This window comes from Rhinatrema bivittatum, chromosome 2 (genome assembly GCF_901001135.1).
Source record: "Rhinatrema bivittatum chromosome 2, aRhiBiv1.1, whole genome shotgun sequence".
Taxonomy (NCBI): Eukaryota; Metazoa; Chordata; class Amphibia; order Gymnophiona; family Rhinatrematidae; genus Rhinatrema; species Rhinatrema bivittatum.
Genome location: NC_042616.1, coordinates 34,315,523 through 34,335,389, shown reverse-complemented (window position 1 = coordinate 34,335,389; position 19,867 = coordinate 34,315,523). Strand labels below are relative to the sequence as shown.

The following is a 19,867-nucleotide window of genomic DNA, read 5'->3' as shown; positions in this document are numbered from 1 at the left end:
AAAAGAGACACATTCTCTACAGCCTTCGGAGCCTCCCAGGGGGTTGGCAGGTCCCGAGGGGACTATTCCCCCCCCCCCCCTGGTATTTGAGGCACTAGGAGTGAGGGGTTGAGAACCTCCGTGTCTGCTCTGGTTCCCCCCCCCCCCCCCCAGGTTTTCGGGTGATACCGGGGAGCCCGGCTCACTCACCCTCTGAGGCAGAGGACCCAGGAAGACGTGGAACAGGTTTAAAAAAAAAAAAAATTGTTTTTTCCTGTTTCAGGGGCAGAGTACCTCGCTGTGCCGGGTCTCCCTCCATTATCGGGCTGTGCTGGGGGCGGGCGTTTTACTCAGCGTTCCTTTTAATCCGGTGTGGCCTTTTAAGTTTTTCTCTTGCCGTGGCGAGCGGCCTGCAACGTGTGCGGAGACGTGTGCGAGCGTGTCTCCAGAGACTGCCTTTGTCCTCCCTGCCTCCCTGGGTGGGGGGGAGGGAACATCGACCCGCCGCCAGCAACAGCGTTTCTAAGCCGCGCCGCAAGCCGGGATAGCTCAGGCGACTGCAGCAGGACGCCTCAGACCCGTTCCTGCTCAGCGCGGGAATGGAGGCCATCTTACAAATTTTTCGCGTGCTTGAGCTAGCCGCTCTGGGGGAGAGGTATTTACCCCCACCTTGTCACCACGTTTTCAGGCTCCTGAGGGGGGCAAGCAGGCAGAGGAGGTCGCTGATGAGGAGGGGCAGAGCCCTGAGGGGGATTCTGACGACTCCTCTTCCTCATTTTCTTCTGATTTTATAATGCTCCTGCACAAAGCCTGCAAAGCTGCCAAGAGAGGGGCAGGAGCTGTCTCGCTGGTCTCTGGGGCGCGTGGTCTTAAGTGGCTTCGGCTTCCAGAGAAAAGGGATGCTTCGGTTCCTCCGTGGTTTCGCCCCAGCCTGTCCGGCTAGCGATTGTGTCCTCACCAGATTCTGACCCGGAAGGCACGAATTTGGGTGACAAGCCCCCGCTGGGGGCGGATTCTGACTACGACTTGGACCACGTCAAGTCTCAAGGCATGGAGGGAGATGACCCTAAGGTCCATCTCTTTAGAAGAGATGAGTTGGACCCGCTCATTCCCGCTGTTTTGGAAGAATTAGGTATTGAGGTACCTAAGGAAGATTCCTGTTTGGGGAACATTGACCCCAATGTTCCCAGTCATGGTGGGTCTCTGGGAGCCGACAAAAAATCTTTTCCCTTTCATTTGTCCGTCACCAATTTGCTGTTCTGTGAATGGGACACTGAAGGTCAGCAAGGCAATGGATAGGTTGTATCCCCTGCCCGAGGAGGCATTGGACCTGTTGAACGTGCCTAAGGTGGACGTGGCGGTGTCTGCAGTAACCAAAAAGACCACCATCCTGGTGAAAGGAGCAACGGCACTTCGAGATCTTCAGGACCGTAAGCTTGAGGTGCAACTTAAGCACATTTTTTAAGTTTCTGCGCTGGGGGTCCGGGCTGCTATGTGCAGCAGCTTTTCTTTGCGTGCAGGGCTTCTTTGGGTCCAACATATGCAGAGTATTACCTCTCTTTCACAGAAGCAGGCCGTTCAGGCAGGACACCTAGAAGCCGCAGTGGCGTACAGCGCTGATGCCTTGTATGACCTGCTTCGGACATCAGCCCGCTCCATGGTGGCAGCTGTCTCGGCCCGCTGCCTACTTTGGTGGAGGAACTGGTCAGCCGACGTCTCCTCTAAAGATCAGTTGGGTTCTTTGCCATTTAAGGGCAAATTGCTGTTTGGAAAGGAACTGGAAGATATGATCCAATCCTTGGGTGAAAACAAGGTCCACCGCTTGCCGGTGGATAAGCCTTCCCGGTCTCGTTTCCGGTGGAATCGTAGATTCCGAGCTTCTCGTTCGTCAGGGTCCTCCTCCACACAACCTACAGGGAGGCAGAAATCACGGTCTCAGTCTTTTCGTGACTGTAGGTTCGGAAGATCCGGGGCCTCTCAATCCACAGGAGGAGTCAAATCCACTCAATGAAATGCTGCTGGTCCATTCCTCTGTTCCGCTGGTGGGAGGCAGACTGTCTCAGTTTTACGAAGAATGGGCTAAGTTAACGTCAGATCAATGGGTCCTCACGGTGATAAGACAAGGCTACGCTTTAGAATTTGCTCGGCACCTTCGGGATCGCTTCGTGATCTCCACTTTCTCCTACGAAGAGAAACGTTAGGCGGTCAGGGACACTGTAAGGCACCTGATCGATCTGGGTGCAATAATTCCTGTGTGTCCCCCGTGTCCCCCGAGGGATGGCGAAAGGGCCCTTCCTGCAGTTCTCCGTGCTGGGCAATCATTTTCAATTTTGCGCCCTTCCCTTCGGCCTGGCTTCGGTGCCCAGGACCTTTACCAAAATCAAGATTGTAGTGGCGGCACACCTGAGAAAAGAAGGGTTTTTTTCGTGCATCCCTATCTGGACGACTGGCTGATTCGGGCAAAGTCGGAGGATCTCTGTTGTTCGGCAGTTAGCAGAGTGCTTCAGCTACTACAGTCTCTCGGTTGGGTAGTCAACCCCGTCAAGAGCCACCTGACTCCTTTGCAGTCTTTGGAATTCCTGGGAGCTTTGTTCGACACGCAGTGTGGAAGAGTCTTTCTCACCGAGGACCGCATTGTCAAACTGCAAGGACAGATTCCAGATTTGTTGTCCAAAAATCCTCCAAGAGTATGGGCTTACTTGAGGGTCCTTTTGTTCCATGGCCTCCACTCTAGAGTTAGTGCCATGGGCCTTTGCCCATATGAGACTCCTGCAGTCAGCATTGCTTTCCAGTTGGAATCCTGTTTCCAAATAGTTTCACCTTCTCCTTACCTGTATGGATTCTGCTTGGTCCAGTCTCGACTGGTTGCTCCTCTCAGACCACTTGAACCGGGGTATGCCCCTGGAAGTGAATGCCTGGACGGTAGTGACCACGGATGCCAGCCTCTCCAGCTGAGGAGCGGTCTGTCAAGACAAATCGGTACAGAGCCTCTGGTCGCTGGAAGAATCCAGTTGATCAATCAACTGTCTGGAGACCAGAGCAGTGAGGTTAGCATTTGAGCCTTTATGCCGCTTCTGCAACTAACTGGCTAAGACCAGACTGTAGGTTTTGCACCTCCACCATCTGCTGGAGACAGAGAAATACTGACGGACTGTAGGTGGCACCTCAGGGTTTAGGACAGAGTCCGCCAAAACATCTGTCTCCATCTGCTGGAGAGGAGGCAAAACCCAGGAGTCTGGACTGATCTGTGATACTACAGGAACGGAAATGATCAAGTAAGAACTACTTACTTAAGAACTACTTACTTAAGAACGATTCGATTTAATCCCCTGCTTCTTTTCTATGCTCCAAGTTGTATTACTCCCTTGTTTTATTGTAACTGCATACCTTAGCCTTCTCTTGTTTAATGTTTTATTATTATTATTATTATTATTAAGATAAATATTAGTTTTTACCTTTTTTGTTACCTATCCACTTGTTAATTGTAAACCGACATGATGCGATATCTATTGTGAATGCCGGTATAGAAAAACTTAAAATAAAATAAATACTTTTCTTTTACAAATTTTAATAAATAAATCATAAATTTCATATTTTTGTAGTTCCTTCAGTACCCTAGGATGCATACCATCTGGTCCAGGTGATTTGCTACTCTTCAGTTTGTCAATCTGGCCTACTACATCTTCCAGGTTCACAGTGATTTGGTTCAATTCGTCTGACTCGTCACCCTTGAAAACCATCTCTGAAACTGGTATCTCCCCAACATCCTCATTAATAAATACTGAAGCAAAGAATTCATTGATTTTATCTGTAAAGTCTGTAGTAAACCTGACCAGCAGAGTGCTCAGACCCATATTGGTCCTAGATAAAACTGGACCTGCTACGGGCTGTGATCTTTTATTAGACTGGGGTAAGAATCATTCATAGATGACGTTGGTGCATGAGCCTTTGAGAACCCACAGGTCCCTTCTTCAGGAGTGAGCACAGAGACTCCAGGGAATCCTGAACCCAGTAAGATTGGTGTGAGGCTGAAAGGCCATAAATCTGTAGTCAGGGCATGTTTAAATTTTGTATAAGCCTTTTTCTATAGAAAATTCTGGTAGACTGATGCAGCCCACAAGGTATTTGATCATCTTTTCTAAATCCCTTTTTCCCTTCACTCTAATTCTTCTCCAAAAAATTACCAGTGATATTATGCTGAGTGACTGTGAGAAACCTAATGCAATGTTCTTGCCTCAAGGAGCAGGCTCTCTGATCATCATTCCTAATATTATATCCCAAATTGAACGAGGGGAAGAGCCGTACATCAGGGATGAGCCGGGATCAGAGGAAGGAGGCACTGGGAAAAGCAGCTGCTCAGGTGAGTGCAGGAATAAGAGGGAGCGGGGTCAAACTGCTGAGCTGGAGAGTGGAAGTGCAGAGACCCCTTCACAAGCTCCTCTGCAGATCTCTGCAATCACTCACAGGGTTTCTGTGACAGGCATTGGTGTAGGCTCGGGTGCTATTTTATGAAGCTCGAGAGTTGCATGTAAATGTGAACTGGGATGAAAGGGGCGATGGTGCAGAGTTCATAAATGTGCACCTCGGTGGCTGTTTTAAGTGGTGTATGGGTGGGCGTTTTACACCTCCTACTTGACTCTCACAGGTGCAATCACTCTTGTCTTTTCTCTGCAGTTTGTGGGTGGATTTCTTGGTGAACTGGTGGAGGCTCAGAGTGAATGTACTGGAGGGTCTGGGTGAACGGGTGGAGGTATCAGTGCCCTGGTGATTCCAGGTACATGCACATATAATAATTTTCAGGAGCAGAGTATGCTTGTACTTATAAAATACCTGCCTCCATGATTCATTCTGAGTTATGCATGTAAAATATACAAGCATAGTTTTATAAAATGGGTAGAGAAAGAAAGTGATGCTAAATTAATTGGACAGATGGGCAGTTTGGATGGCCATACATTCTTTTTTTTCTGCCGTGATGTCTCTGGGTGTATTCTTGCATTAAACATATATGTGTGTACTTTCAGAGAAGAAATATGCGGTGTTTATAAACTGTGCTGCTTCCACCTCGTAGCTTAGAATATACCAGCAGAAATCTCTCTGATCTTACTTATGTGTGGCAAATGGTGTTATGCAGACAGTTTTGAAAGTTTGACTCAATAAGCCCAACTTTCAGACCTATCCACGGTCCAGAATTTTATGCATGAAAGTGGATGTCTGGATATTTATGTGAATGTTTTCTGAACTGTGCTCTGGGATCTGCATATTTCTGCTCCAAAGGTACACAGGTCGGCTTCAGTAGATGTGTACGTTTCCTAGGCAAGAAAATTCATACTTTCTCTACGCATTTCATAAACATAGGTGCATATGTTTTATGCACAAAATTGTGATGCTGCCCAAATGGCCAGAATCAAATGTGGAGGCTTCTGTTTTTAAAGTATAGACGTAGACCGTTTTGACAGTCCTTACTTGCGCATGGACTTGGAATTACCAGTTCCGTGATATCACCACCAGATTGCCCAGTCCTTCTCCAGTTTATCTTGACCGTTTAACGCTTCATGCTGAAGCTCTACCAGTTCACCCAGAACTCCCACCTAAAAACTGTAGACAAGTCTGATTGCAATTGGACGGGTTATGCACCTCTACCAGCAGATGGAGACAGAGATCAATAGGCTTGCTGATTTCACTCCTTATATGCATCTGTGCTGACACCAGCCTGCCAGTATTCTCTATCCAGGAGATGGTGGATGTGCTTCCCATGCTTGAAGCTAAGTTCTGGTTAGGCTGGATGGATAGGAAGATTATGGTGGGCAGCTCCTTAGGTGACAGCTGAGCCTCCCTCCCTCAGTTGAGCAGGACCCGGACCCAAAGACAATGCCAATAGGCTTGGCAGTTCCTGAGGTGATGGCACTGGATTTCCTCGCTCAGTGGAGCACCGCTGAGGACAGCAGGATACCCGTGTGAGTACTTGGTGCCCCCCTTTCTCTTCACTGTGAATGGAAATTGAGATGAAGTCCTTTTATTTTTGTGTGTGGTTTGCCTTCAGCTGCTTCCTGTTTAAAAAAAACAAACAAAAAACCCACTCCTTCCCTGTTCGTACCCGGATCAGTCCAGACACCTGGGTTTTGCCTCCCCTCCAGCAGATGAAGACAGAGAAGTTTTAAAACAACCCTGCCACATATACCGAGGTGCCACCTACAGTCCATCAGTATTTCTCTGTCTCCAGCAGATGGTGGAGGTGTAAAACCCACAATCTTTGCTGATTGCTTACTTGTAAAAAAAAAAAAAAAAAATAGAGACCGGGTACTAGCGTTTAGAAACTTTAGAGTTATGTTCCTTTAAATTTTCTCTAGGTTAAAAAAAAAAAAAAAAAGGAAATCTGCACATGAGAGAAGCCTTCAGTCTCCCAGGGGGTTGTTAGGTCCTGAGGGGACCATCGCCCCTGGTCTGTTGAGACAGCTGCAGGTAAGGGTTGAGGATCCTCTACCCAAGTTAAGCAGCCTTGGGGTGATAACGGGGAACCCGGCTCACTCATCCCAGCAGGAGCAGGAGCTGTGCAGGACCACAGACAGCGATCAGGCAAGTGTTGTTAGTTTAAAAAAAAACCCACTTTGCTGCACCAACTCTCCTGTGCTTGTCTTCCCCCCTCCCCCCCCCCTCCCGATTAGCTGTGCCGCCGTTTTTTTTTTTAATTTTTAGCCGCTTTTTTTTCCTGTCAGTTTTTGCCACGGCAGGGATGCCCCCCCTGGGCTCGTCGTGCCGCATGTACGGCTCAGCGCGTGCGCGTCTATTGAGGGAGGGCCTCTGCTCAGATTGTTTACCCGGAGGTGAAGGACCCTCTGTTTTGCCCCGGGACGGCCGAATTTGTGTTCCCCCAACCTCCCGCGCGGCTGCAGACTGTTCACATGGCCCCAGCTGATCCGTTCCTGCTGAGTGCGGGAACGGAGGCCATTTTAGGTTCATTTTGGGAGGCCACATGGGCCGCGATGGGGGAGGGGTCCTTACCACTCTTGCTGTCTCCTCAGCAATTTCCCCCCCGGGGGGGGAGTGTGCCAGCAGGCCCAGACTCTCCTATAACTGAGGATGGCCCTGAGGGGACTGCTGATTCCTCTTCTGATTCCTCCTTTCCTCGGAGTTTGTGTTGCTCCTGCACAAGGCTTTTCAGGCTAAAAAAATCAGGGATAAAGCAGCCTGCTGAGAAGATCGGTTTACAGCCTCAGTGCAGCAAGCGGCAGAAATGCTCGGGTCCAAAGGGGGGGTCTGAGCCCCATGCTAACAAGAGGTCCTTGCGGTCAGTACCGGCTGGGACGGACTCCGACTCCACGTCACAGGATGATCCAGATCCGCAGCCCAAGCCCCTGGGGAGGCCGATGGGGATACGGACCCACAACAGGACTTAGACCGGGGGTCTCAAGTTATGGAAGGCGACGACCCAAAAGTGGTTCGCCTCTTTAAGAAAGAGGAGTTGGGCCCACTTATTCCGGCCATTCTGGGGGAGCTAGGTTTGGAAGCTCTGCCTGCGGAGGCTCGGCTAGGAGCTATGGACCCAGTGTTATTGGGACCTAGGGGGCCTACCGCTTCTTTTCCTTTCCATTTTTCATCCACGGACCTGCTGTTCCGGGAATGGGACACCCCAGATTTGGGGTTGAAGGTTAGTAAAGCTATGGACAAGCGATATCCTCTGCTGGAGGAGGCTTTGGAGGTCCTTCGTGTTCCCAAGGGGTTGTCACGGGGGCGACGGCCCTGAAAGATCTGCAGGACCGAAAATTGGAGCTTCAAATCAAGAAGATTTTTGAGGTGTCAGCACTGGGGGTGCGAGCGGCGATGTGCAGCAACTTTGATCTGCGTGCGGGCCTTCGCTGGGCACAACAGCTCCAGGCCAACGCCAGCCTTTAGGCTGTCTGGCGGCGGTAATTGTTTATAGCTCCAATGCGCTGTATGATCTGCTGCGGACGTCGGCTAGGTCCATGGTCTCCGCAGTATCTGTGCACAGGCTTCTGTGGTTACGGAACTGGGCAGCGGATGTCTCGTCTAAGGCTCAACTCGGCTCGCTACCTTTCTAAGGCAAGCTGCTGTTTGGCAAGGAGTTGGAAGACATGATTCAATCTCTGGGGGAGAACAAGGTTCATAAACTGCCAGAGGACCGACCCAAGTCGAGAGGCTCCTTTCTGACTCTGGCTCGCTTCTGGGATAATAGGAGACCTCACCCGGCCCAAGCGTCGGGTTCATCTTTTCGCCCGGGATCAAGAAGACAGCAGTCGTGGTCACAGTCCTTTTGAGGCAGACCCGGAAACCCCCAGCAAAGCTCTGGAGTTAAGTCATCACAATGAGATACTGCCGGTCCATTCCTCGGTACCGGTAGTGGGGGAGGGGGCAGACTTGACACTTTTTTTTGAGGAATGGACCAAGTTGACATCGGACCAGTGGGTCCTCACCGTGATATGTCAAGGTTATGCTTTAGATTTTGTACGGCACCCTCGGGACAAGTTCCTAATATCTCCATGCGCTTAGCGAGAGAAGCGAGAGGCTGTACGAAATACGCTGCAAAGTCTGTTGGACTTGGGAGCTATAACGCCAGTTCCACCCTCAGAACATCAGAGGGGACACTATTCCATTTACTTGCCTGAACAAATCTGCCTAATCACAAATACCAAAGAATTTAAGAAAGCGCTGAAAACCCATCTTTATATTGCTGCTTGCAATATTCATTAATCATTAAAATCTATTCCCATTAGGAAATTGTTTCCTATACTAGGCTCAAACAGCCATATTCGAATTACGAAGTATTGTAAATGTAATTTATTTTATTTATTTATTTCAAGTTTTTTATGTACTGAAGTATAGCAATCTGCCTTCACACCGGTTTACATGATAACTTAATACATCAAATTAACATTGGAAAGTATATTACAGTATATTAACAATTGAACAAGAAACTTCTTAATAGACTAGCTGTAACATTTTAACCGAACAATTTCTAACAGGCACAATGAATGGTATTGTAGTCGGGGTGTATCGGATTTTTAATTAGCTATAAAAGGGGTGCATGAAGGAGAACGTGGAAGGTAGAAAGATTTGGATAGGTGGGAGGTTTGTTTTTAACTATGAATGTTTTATTGGAGACAGCTTAGACGGTCAGACTACTGTCCTATTTTGCGGTATATAAAAAAAACTTTTAAATAAATAAATAATATACTTTGTAGTCCCCAAAAAGGAAGGCACTTTCCCGCCTATCTTAGATCTAAAGCGGGTCAACAAATGTCTTCGGGTGCCTCGTTTCCGAATGGAAACTCTGCGATCAGTCATCGCCTCGGTAAGGAAGGGAGAGTTTCTCTCTTCTCTGGATCTCACATAGGCATATCTCCATATCGGCATCAGACCGGTCCACCAGAGGTTCCTCGGGTTCTGCATCTTGGGACATCACTACCAGTTCTGAGCTCTTCCTTTTGGTCTTGCCACCGCTTCCAGAACGTTCACTAAGGTAATGGTCGTGGTAGCAGCACAGCTCCGGAGGGAGGGGTTGTTGGTACATCCCTACCTCGACGATTGGCTGATTCGGGCGAAGTCCGAGGTGCTGTGTCGGTCAGCCATCCAAAGAGTACTGCAGATCTTGCAATCGCTAGGCTGGGTGGTCAACCTTGCCAAGAGTCACTTACATCCCTCTCAATCCTTGGAGTTTCTGGGAGCACTGTTCGACACAGAGCAGGGAAGAGTGTTCCTCACTGCAGAGCGCGCACTCAAGCTGCAGGGTCAAGTGCGGGACTTAGTCTCCAAACGGGTCCCCAGGGTGCGGGATTACTTGCGAGTCCTGGGATCCATGATGTCCACTCTGGAGTTGGTGCCCTGGGCCTTTGCCCGTATGCGTCCCTTACAGTCAGCTTTGTTGTCCCGATGGAATCCAGTTTCTGGACAGTTTAATCTGCCTCTTCCTCTTATGGATTCAGTGAGATGCAGCCTCGACTGGTGGCTTGTCTCAGAGCATTTGGAACGAGGAGTTCCCTTGGTAATACCTGACTGGACAGTGATCACTACGGATGCCAGCCTCTCAGGTTGGGGAGCAGTTTGCCTGGGGCAATCAGTTCAGGGGCAGTGGTCCCAAGAGGAATCGCAATGGTCAATCAACCGTTTGGAGACCAGGGCAGTGAGGCTAGCCCTACAGGCCTTCCTTCCACTACTTCGGGGAAAGTCGGTCAGAGTGTTGTTCGTCAATGCAACCACTGTAGCCTATATCAATCGCCAAGGGGGAACCAAGAGCCGGCCAGTGGCAGCGGAGGCGCAACAGTTGATAAGCTGGGCGCGGAGCAGCACCTTGTAAGCATTGCGGTGGCATCCCACATAGCCGGAGTGGACAACGTGCAGGCAGACTTCCTTAGTCGCCACCGTCTCGATCCCGGGGAATGGGAGTTGTCCGACGAGGCCTTCCAGCTCATATGCGACACGTGGGGCAGGCCAAGCATGGATCTGATGACCGCTTTCAAGAATACCAAGGCCCCGCACTTTTTCAGTCGCCGCAGAGAAACAGGAACCGAATGTGTCTATGCTCTGGTACTTCCCTGGCTGACTAACGTCTTACTGTACGTGTTTCTCCCCTGGCCTCTGATAGGCAAGATGATTCGGCGTATAGAGCTCCATCCATCGGAGGTGATTCTGGTGGCTCCAGTGTGGCCGAAACGTCCCTGGTTTGCGGACCTGCTCAATCTGATGATCTCGGAGCCACTCCGTTTTCGGGAGTCCACGGCTCTTCTGCATCAAGGCCCCGTCTGTTTGGAAGGGGCGGATCGCATCTGTCTAGCGGCATGGCTTTTGAGAGGCAGTGGTTAAAGAGCAAAGGCTATTCTGATGCAGTGGTAGCTATGTTACTGTGCTCTCGCAAACCCTCTACGTCCTTGGCTTAAGTCAGAGTGTGGAAAGTTTTTGAAGCCTGGTGCGTCGACCAGGTGATAAATCCCACTCGAGTGTCGATCTCCAACATTCTGTTTTTTCTTCAAACTGGACTCGCAAAAGGTTTGTCGTGTAGTTCACTCAGGGTGCAGGTGGCGGCGCTCGGTTGTCTACGAGGTAAGATTCAGGGCGTACCGCTGGCATTGTATCCAGATGTGGCTCGTTTTCTTCGAGGGGCCAAACATTTACGCCCTCTTCTTCACCATCCGTGTCCTTCTTGGAACTTGAATTTAGTTCTCTCCGCTTTGTGTGCTCTGTCTTTTGAGCCTTTAAAGAGAGCAATGTTGAAGGATCTCACGCTGAAAGTAGTTTTTCTCATAGCTATTTCTTCAGCCCATCGGGTGTAGGAGCTGTAGGCGTTGTCGTCGTGCAGGGAGCCTTTCCTACAGATTTCGGATTCAGGCGTCTCCTTATATACAGTTCCTTCCTTTTTACCGAAGTGGTTTCTTCCTTTCATTTGAATCAGTTGATTGAACGCTCATCCTTTTCCGATTTGGACCGTTCGGATCCAGTGGCTAAGGACTTGAAATTGGATGTCCGCAGGGTTCTGCTAAGAGATCTGGAAGTTATGAATCCTTTCCGTGTGTCAGACCACCTTTGTGTTGTGGAGTGGTCCCAAAAGAGGTAATATGGCATCTAAGACTACGATAGCTCGTTGGCTGAAGGAAGCTATAACTTCCGCGTATCTACTGCGTGGTAAGCTGGTGCCAGTTGGACTTCGTGCCCATTCTACACTGTCACAAGCTGCCTCATGGGCAGAGTGTCAACAAGTCTCGCCCCAGAAAATTTGCAGAGCGGCTACATGGAAGTCTTTACACACTTTTGCAAGGCATTATAGGCTGGATGTTCAGGTGCCGGAGTCCAGGGGGTTTGGAGAAGGAGTGCTCCGAGCTACTCTCTCCGGCTCCCACCCTAGGTAAGTCAGCTCTGGTACATCCCAGGTGTCTGGACTGATCTGGGTACATGCAAGGAAAGGAAAATTAGTTTCTTACCTGATGATTTTCGTTCCTGTAGTACCACAGATCAGTCCAGTATCGGAGAGTCTGCTTGTTCACCATTTATTTATAACTGTACTGCAATCTGAAGATCGCTTGGTCTCATGCTTCAGGAAGTTTCTGTTCCCAGTTCGGGGTTTGACTGAGCCAATTGAGATATGGAAAAGTTTTAGTTAGTGTACATAGTTGGGTTTTAATTCATTCTGCTTTTACACTGAGTAATACTGATGGACTGTGGGAGGCACCTTGGTATATATGGCAGGGTTGTTTTAAAACTTCTCTGTCTCCATCTGCTGGAGGGGAGGCAAAACCCAGGTGTCTGGACTGATCCGTGGTACTACAGGACCAAAAATTATCAGGTAAAAAATGAATTTTCCTTTCACTGAAGGCTGCCCATGGAAGTAGCAGGGCCACTTGGAATGGTCTTCCTGAATGTTAAAGGCAGAGATCTGAGCTCGTGATGTTGTTCACTGAGCCCTGCAGAAGTCCTTGGGAGTTTGCAAGCTCCCAATCGTGGAAGGGATTGTGTTAAGGGCTTTATTGGGCCCACGTGGGAAGATCACAGTGAATGAGTTTGAGTCCGAGCTGCCGAGGGAGACACGTCAAATTGTTCACTCCTGACGGCAGCTGCGGTGTGTGCTGGCGCTGCTCAAGAAACAGTGGATTTAGAAAGTGCCATTAACTGCTGCCTTTGCAGGGAGGGGGTTTCTGCATCAGTGGGGCTTGCTGGGTTATGTTCATCCTGGATTTTCTTTTTGGAGGTGGGAACAGCGGCCATCTTGCAGCATGGGAGAAAGGAGGCAGAAAAGAAAATTAGGTCTTATCGATAATTTTCGTTCCTGTAGTACCAAGGATCAGTCCAGACTCCTGGGTTTTGCACCAGCAGATGGAGACAGAGCAAAACTTGTCGGGCTCTGTCATATATAGCAGGGTGCCAACCACAGCCTGTCAGTATTACATAATGTCAAAGCAGGATAACCCCCAGCTGAAAACTAACTATATACACGAAGATCAACCGGGGAACCCTCGGATCACTAAACCCAACAAGGAACCTGACCCAAAAACCAGGGATAGACAGAACTAGAGATTGTCAGTCCCCAAACCAACTATAATAACAGCAGACTCTCCGAATTAGTGCAGCAGCGGATGGGACTCTGGACTGATCCTTGGTACTACAGGAACGAAAATTATCGAAGGTAAGACCTAATTTTCTTTTCCCTGTACGTACCGGATCAGTCCAGACTCCTGGGATATACCAGAGCTCAGAACTACTTGGGATGGGACCCGGAGAGGCCCGCTCTCAACACGCCTGCTCCGAAATTGCCCTCCCTGTACATCCAGCCGATAATGCCGTGCAAAAGTATGCAACGATTTCCAAATTGCTGCTCTGCAGATCTCCTGAGAAGAAATTTGGTGACACTCCGCCCAGGAAGCCACCTGGGAACGTGTCGCATGTGCCCTGAGCCCTAAAGGCAAAGGCCGACCAGCTAAAAGGTATGCAGAATTAATAGCCTCCTTTAACCACCTCGCAATGGTGGTCTTAGATGCCATATTACCCTTTCGAGGTCCCTTCCAGAGGACGAAGAGATGATCCGAAACCCAGAAACTGTTAGTCACCTCCAGATAGCGCAGAAGGGTCCTACGCACATCCAGTTTCTTCAGATCTTTGGAAAGAGAATCCGACTTGTCGAGTTGTGAAAATGCTGGAAGCTCCACAGACTGGTTCAAATGAAAAGTCAAAACAACTTTCGGTAGGAATGAGGGAATGGTCTGGAGACTAACTCTGGACTCAGAGATTCTCAAGAAAGGTTCCTTACAAGACAATACCTAAAGTTCAGAGACTCGCCTAGCCGAAGCTATGTGAGACGCGGCGATGCTGAGAAGGTGGCGCTCCGCCCACTGCATCAACAGGTGAGCTTCTAGCACCACCGGGAGACTCCGAGTCTCCCCTATTCCCCCCCCCCCCCCCCCCCCCCCCCCCCCGACGGTTGATGTAGGCTACTGTTGTCGCATTGTCGAACAAGATTCTGACTGACTTCCCCTGAATCAGGGGCAGGAATGCCCGAAGTGCTAATCGCACCGCCCTGGTCTCCAAGCGATTGATCGACCAGCGAGACTCGAGCGCGGACCAGAGCCTCTGAACCGACTTCCGCAGACACACCGCGCCCCAACCGGTGAGGCTCGCATCCGTCGTGACCACCGTCCACTCCGGTGCCACGAGCGACACCCCCCGGAGGAGGTTGTCCAAACACAGCCACCATCCCAGGCTGGCCCGTGCCACGTCCGTCAGCGGCAACGGAAGATAGAATTGTTCGGAAACCAGACTGCAGCGGGACAGCAACGCTGACTGTAAGGGTCACATATGCGCAAAGGCCCATGGCACCAATTCCAGCATCGAAGCCATAGAACCCCCCAACTGCAGGTGATCCCAAACCGTCGGCATCGGATTCAGAAGTAAGGCCCGGACCTGATGTTGCAACTTGTGACAGCGCTGGACTGAAAGAAAAACCTTGTCTTGACGCGTATCGAATAGAGCTCTCAAAAACTCCAGGGAGTAAGATGACTCTTGGAGGTATTGACCACCCAACCAAGGGAGTGTAATAATTGTAGAACCCGTCGAATCGCCGAATGACAAAGCACCTCGGACTTTGCTCAAATCAACCAGTCGTCCAGATAAGGATGCACCAACAGCCCCTCCCGGCGCAACTGCGCCGCCACCACTACCATGATCTTGGTGAAGGTCCTGAGGGCCATGGCAAGGCTGAACGGCAACGCCTGAAACTGGTAATGCTTCCCCAAGGCATAGAATCTGAGATACCTCTGATGGTCCCTCCTGATACCGATGTGAAAATACACCTCCGTGAGATCGAGTGAAGCCAGAAACTCTCCTGTCCTTACTGACGCGATTTCGGACCTCAGGGTCTCCATGCGAGAGCGCGGTATTCGAAGACACCTGTTGACGTCTTTTAGATCCAGAATGGGCCGGAAGGCGCACTCTTTCTTTGGAACGACAAAGTATATGGAGTAGTGTCCTCTTTGTTGCTCCAAGGCTGGAACTGGAACAATGGCCCCCAGATACACCAACTGGAACAAAGTCTGCTGGTCCGCTTGTCGCTTTCCCCATGACCACAGGGGGATGGAAAAAACCTTGGGTTGGGAAGGCGAGCAAAATCTAAGGCGTAGCCGTGTTTTATCACCGAAAGTACCCACTGGTCTGTTGTGATTGAGGTCCAAACCTCATAAAAGAGAGACAATCTGCCGCCTACCTTCGGAACAGAGGGATGGACCGGCGGAACATCATTGGGAAGACTTACCCCCGGGAACTGAAGATGTGGAGGCTGGTCTGCCAAATCGTCTTCCTCGAAAGGACTGGGACTGCTGCCTATTCCCTACCACATGAAAGGAGGATGAAGGGACACTAGAGCGAGGGGTAAGAGACTTACAGTTTCCTTGAAACCTAGATCTGGAAGAGAAGGACCCCTTGGTACGCGACCTATCCTCCGGGAGTTGTGCCCTTTGTTTTCGCCCAACAACTGGATCATGTCTTCCAATTCCTTACTGAACAGAAGCTTGCCCTTAAATGGTAGGGACCCCAGACGGGATTTGGAGGCTCCGTCCGCAGACCAGTTCCGCAACCACAGCAGCCGTCTGGCAGAAACTGCAGAGACCATAGAGCGAGCCGAAATTCTAAGGAGGTCATAGAGTGCATCCGCACTATAAGCCACAACCACTTCTAGACGACCCACTTGTTTGGCTTCTTCCTCCGACAACCCTTCGTTGGCTAGCAGGTGTTGTACCCAGTTACTACAAATTGCCGCACGGGCCCCCAGAGCGGAGGCCTCAAAGATCTACTTCAGCTGAATCTCCAACTTGCGATCCTGAAGATCCTTCAACACCGTGGCTCCAGTGACCAGGATGGTCGTTCTCTTTGTGACCGCCGAGACCGCGGCATCCACCTTCGCCACCCTCAGCACCGCCAGAGCTTCGTCTGGCAAGGGATAAAGTTTATCCTTTCCTAGCGTGTAGCAGATGGACTCAAAACAAATGGGTATATCGTGCTCGTGCTAGCAGTTGGAGACGGATCTGACATCAGCGCGGGTACATATACCCCCACAGGAAGTGAAGCAATTCCGTAATTTCCGTCTCCAAAGCAGTTTGGAGCTACCTCACGCTCGCTGAGCATGTTTCCAAATTCTAGACGACCAAATTCCTAGAACAAACTTATTGAAGACAAGCCCCGCACTCCTGTGGTGAGGCCTCACCCAGTTGAGTGTTTTCCCGAGCTGACTTCCGTGGTCCCTCAGATGTACGCACCTCTGTCCGGTGGCCGGTTCGCGGCAGGGACCTAGCCCCCGAGTGAGAAGGGCTCAGGCGCGGCCTAGAGGCAGCCTCGGTCCCGGCGTGGACTTGGCCCCCGAGTGAGAAGGGCTCGGGTACGGCTTGGCCCCCGAGCGAGTCTAGTTCGGGTGCGGCCTAGAGGCAGTGGGCGCACTTCCTTATGCGCGGCGGTTGAAGGTACTCTCCCCCCGCAGCCGGAGACCGCCCGGGTCACAGCCGGGAAGCGCTGAAGACAAGGTAAGGCGTATATCTTTACTTGGTCTCCGAGGAAGTGTGGATAGCTGGGCCTGCCTACGAGGCAGCACGCCAAGGAGGTCGCCATTCTGCCTGCCTACTCTCCTTCGCTGATAGGCGCACGTTGTTAGCGCACGGTTCTAAGTCGCCCGTAGATAGGCGCACGTTCATAAAACGCCCGTTCTCGGCGCATGCTGTTAGGCGCACATCATTGGGCGATACCGAATTTCAGGCGAATGGAGCATAAGAGAGCCCATGCGGCCGCAGAGCTGGCACCTCCAGAATCGGGCATGAAAGCTCTAAGCCTCTGCTCAGCATGCAACCTCAGAGCTACACAGAGCGAGGAAGCAGACTCACTATGTGCCCAGTGTGAGGAGGCCATGGGAGTTCCGGCACAGGACCGGCCCCAGCCCAGCGGTTCCTCGGGGAGCACACCGGACTTAGCAGGCCGCGGCGAGCAACCAGGGAACCCGAGAGACCTGGTGTCCCTACGGCCAGATCTGGCTTCGCTTTCCTGGGTGGAATTATTCAAGGGGATTCTTGCCTTTGTCCAGATGCAGTCTGTTCCTCAAATGGGTCTTTCCGTCCCGGTTGATCCGGCTCCTGGGCCCTCGAGACCTAGGCGCGACCACTCGCCACCCGACAGCCCTGACTACGGGGATTCGGATTGCTCCCAGGTAAGTGAGGAGCCCCCCGAGGAGGGTGAACTTCCCTCGGAGATAGAGCCTTATCGGACCATGAGGCACTTCTTTCGCAAGGAGGATCTCTCAGACCTGGTCTCGCAATGTCTTTCGGAACTGGCTATTCCGGGCCAGGACACCCCAGGGGACCCTAAAATGAACCCCCTGTTAGAGGCCTGCACCAACCAGCTCACCATTTTCCCCTACTACAAGCAGCACAGCAGCTAATCGATCTGGAATGGAAGGCACCGGAGGCCTCATTCAAAGGGGGTCAGGCCCTGACAGGCATGTACCCTCTGGATCCAGCGTCTAAGGAGCTGCTAGCATGCCCCAAGGTAGACGCCATTGTTAACGCAATAGTGAAGCACACCACCATTCCGGTTGAAGGGGGAGCGGCCCTCAAAGATACACATGACCGGCACATGGACACCATTCTGAAACAAGCTTTTGAGGTAGCAGCCATGTCCCTACGAATCGCGACCTGCTGCACCGTGGTGACGCGCTCCTGTTTATCACAGGCGAGAAATAACGCTCAGGGGGCAGACATGGAATCAGCTCTCGCATTTCTCACTGACGCAGCCTCCGACCTCGTTCATACGGCAGCCAAGGGAGTGTCGTCCTCATTGGCAGCCAGAAGACAGCTTTGGCTCTGTCATTGGGCGGCCGACTCGTCCTCCAAGACGCGACTCACAAGAATGCCCTTTAAGGGTTCACTACTGTTCGGCAGCGATCTTGAGAACTGGGCTACGAAATGGGGTGCCTCCCCATTGCCCCATCTACCAGAAGACAGGCCGAGGAGGAGCCAGCATTTTGTGTCTAGACCATCCAGAGGTCGTACTTCGCACCCCTTCAACCCTTACAGGACTCGCTATCGAGCACCTCGTTCCCAGGCCAGGAACCAGTCCTTTCGGACTAAGCAGAACAAGAAGAGAACCGGCTCGGGTTCAGGCCCCGGCCGTAACCCACAATGACAATCAGCCGACCCATCCGAGGGTAGCAGCCATAGGGGGCAGGCTTAACCCTCTTCTACCGCAGGTGGGTCGAGATTACATCGGACCAGTGGGTCCTCGCCATCATCCGGGAAGGATATTACCTGGATTTTCTTTGGCTTCCACCGAACAAGTTTGTGGAATCTCCTTGCTCACCGATCAAGGCAATGGCACTAGAAATAACCTTACAGAGGCTCCTGGCCCTAAAAGCCAAAATCCCAGTACCTGCGGAAGAGGTAACTTCTGGGCATTATTCCATTTATTTCATAGTCCCCAAGAAGGAGGGCACTTTCAGGCCCGTCCTGGACCTCAAGTCAGTCAACCGACACCTACGGGTCCCCAGCTTTCGCATGGAAACACTACAGTCTGTCAAGAATTCAGTACAGCCAGGGGAGTTTCTTACCTCCCTAGATCTGTCGGAAGCCTACCTGCATGTCCCCATCCATCAGGATCACCAGCGCTATTTACGCTTCAAAGTCCTGAATCAGCACTTCCAGTTCTGGGCTCTACCCTTCGGGTTAGCCACCACGCCGCGGATCTTTACCAAGGTAATAGTAGTAGTGGCGGCGGCACTCAGGAAAGAAGGAATCCTCGTCCATCCCTACTTGGACGATTGGCTGATCAGGGCAAAGTCACCGGAGGAGAGCCACCGGGCAACCAACAGAGTCATAGCTCTTCTGGAAAGCCTCGGATGGGTAGTCAACGTAAGCAAGAACTCCCTACAGCCGTCCCAGTCGCTGGAATACCTAGGGGTCCAATTCGACACCTGAGAAGACAAGGTCAGCCTGACCTCCAAGAGAAAATCAAAACTCCAGAGTCATCTGCAGGCCCTGCTGAGCACCAGCTGGCCCACAGCTCGAGATTACCTGCAAGTCCTCGGCCTCATGGCATCCACTCTGGAAGTGGTCCTATGGGCGCGGGCTCATATGAGACCATTGCAACGCGCCCTCCTATCCCGATGGAGCCCACAATCACAGAACTACGCCATACACCTACCTCTACCGGCCAGAGTGCGGTATCAGCTACGGTGGTGGTTGCAGCCCGGCCACATAAGCCGGGGGTTAAGAATGTCCTCCCCAACCTGGATTCTGCTCACCCCAGATGCCAGCCTGAACGGATGGGGAGCGCACTGCGAGGAACTCACCGCCCAAGGGCGGTGGACCAGAGAGGAGTCAAGGTGGAACATCAACCGACTAGAGGCATGGGCAGTCAGGCTAGCGTGCCTGCGATTTGCCCACAGACTTCACGACAGAGCGGTCAGAGTGATGTCAGACAATGCCACCACGGTGGCGTACATCAATCGTCAGGGCGGAACCAGAAGCCAACAAGTGTCCCTAGAAATAGCTCCCCTGATGATTTGGGCAGAAGCACATCTCCAGGACATCTCCACCGTCCACATTGCCGGGAAGGACAACACGACGGCAGACTTCCTCAGCAGAGAAAGCCTAAACCCAGGAGAGTGGCAGCTGTCACCCACAGCCTTTCAGATGATTGTGGATCACTGGGGGACGCCAGCCATGGACCTCTTAGCAGACAGGTCCAACGCTCAAGTACCCAGATATTTCAGCCGCAGGCGAGATCCTCGGGCTCAGGGGATTGATGCCCTGGTACAGCCATGGCCTCAGGGAATCCTGCTATACGCCTTTCCTCCATGGCCCCTGCTGGGCGCCGTTGTACACCAGGATTCAGAGACACAGAGGCCCAGTTCTTCTAGAGG

General features: G+C 51.4%; 1 protein-coding gene across 1 annotated transcript in view; it reads left to right on the top strand.

Moving 5' to 3' along the window:
• LOC115083782 (gastrula zinc finger protein XlCGF26.1-like) overlaps window positions 1–19,867 on the top strand; it is a 78,990-nt gene that overhangs the window by 32,044 nt on the left and 27,079 nt on the right. The window contains exon 3 of the mRNA XM_029587801.1: window positions 4,220–4,339. Within this exon, the coding sequence (XP_029443661.1) occupies window positions 4,220–4,339 (120 nt within the window). The remainder of the gene's footprint in view (window positions 1–4,219; window positions 4,340–19,867) is intronic.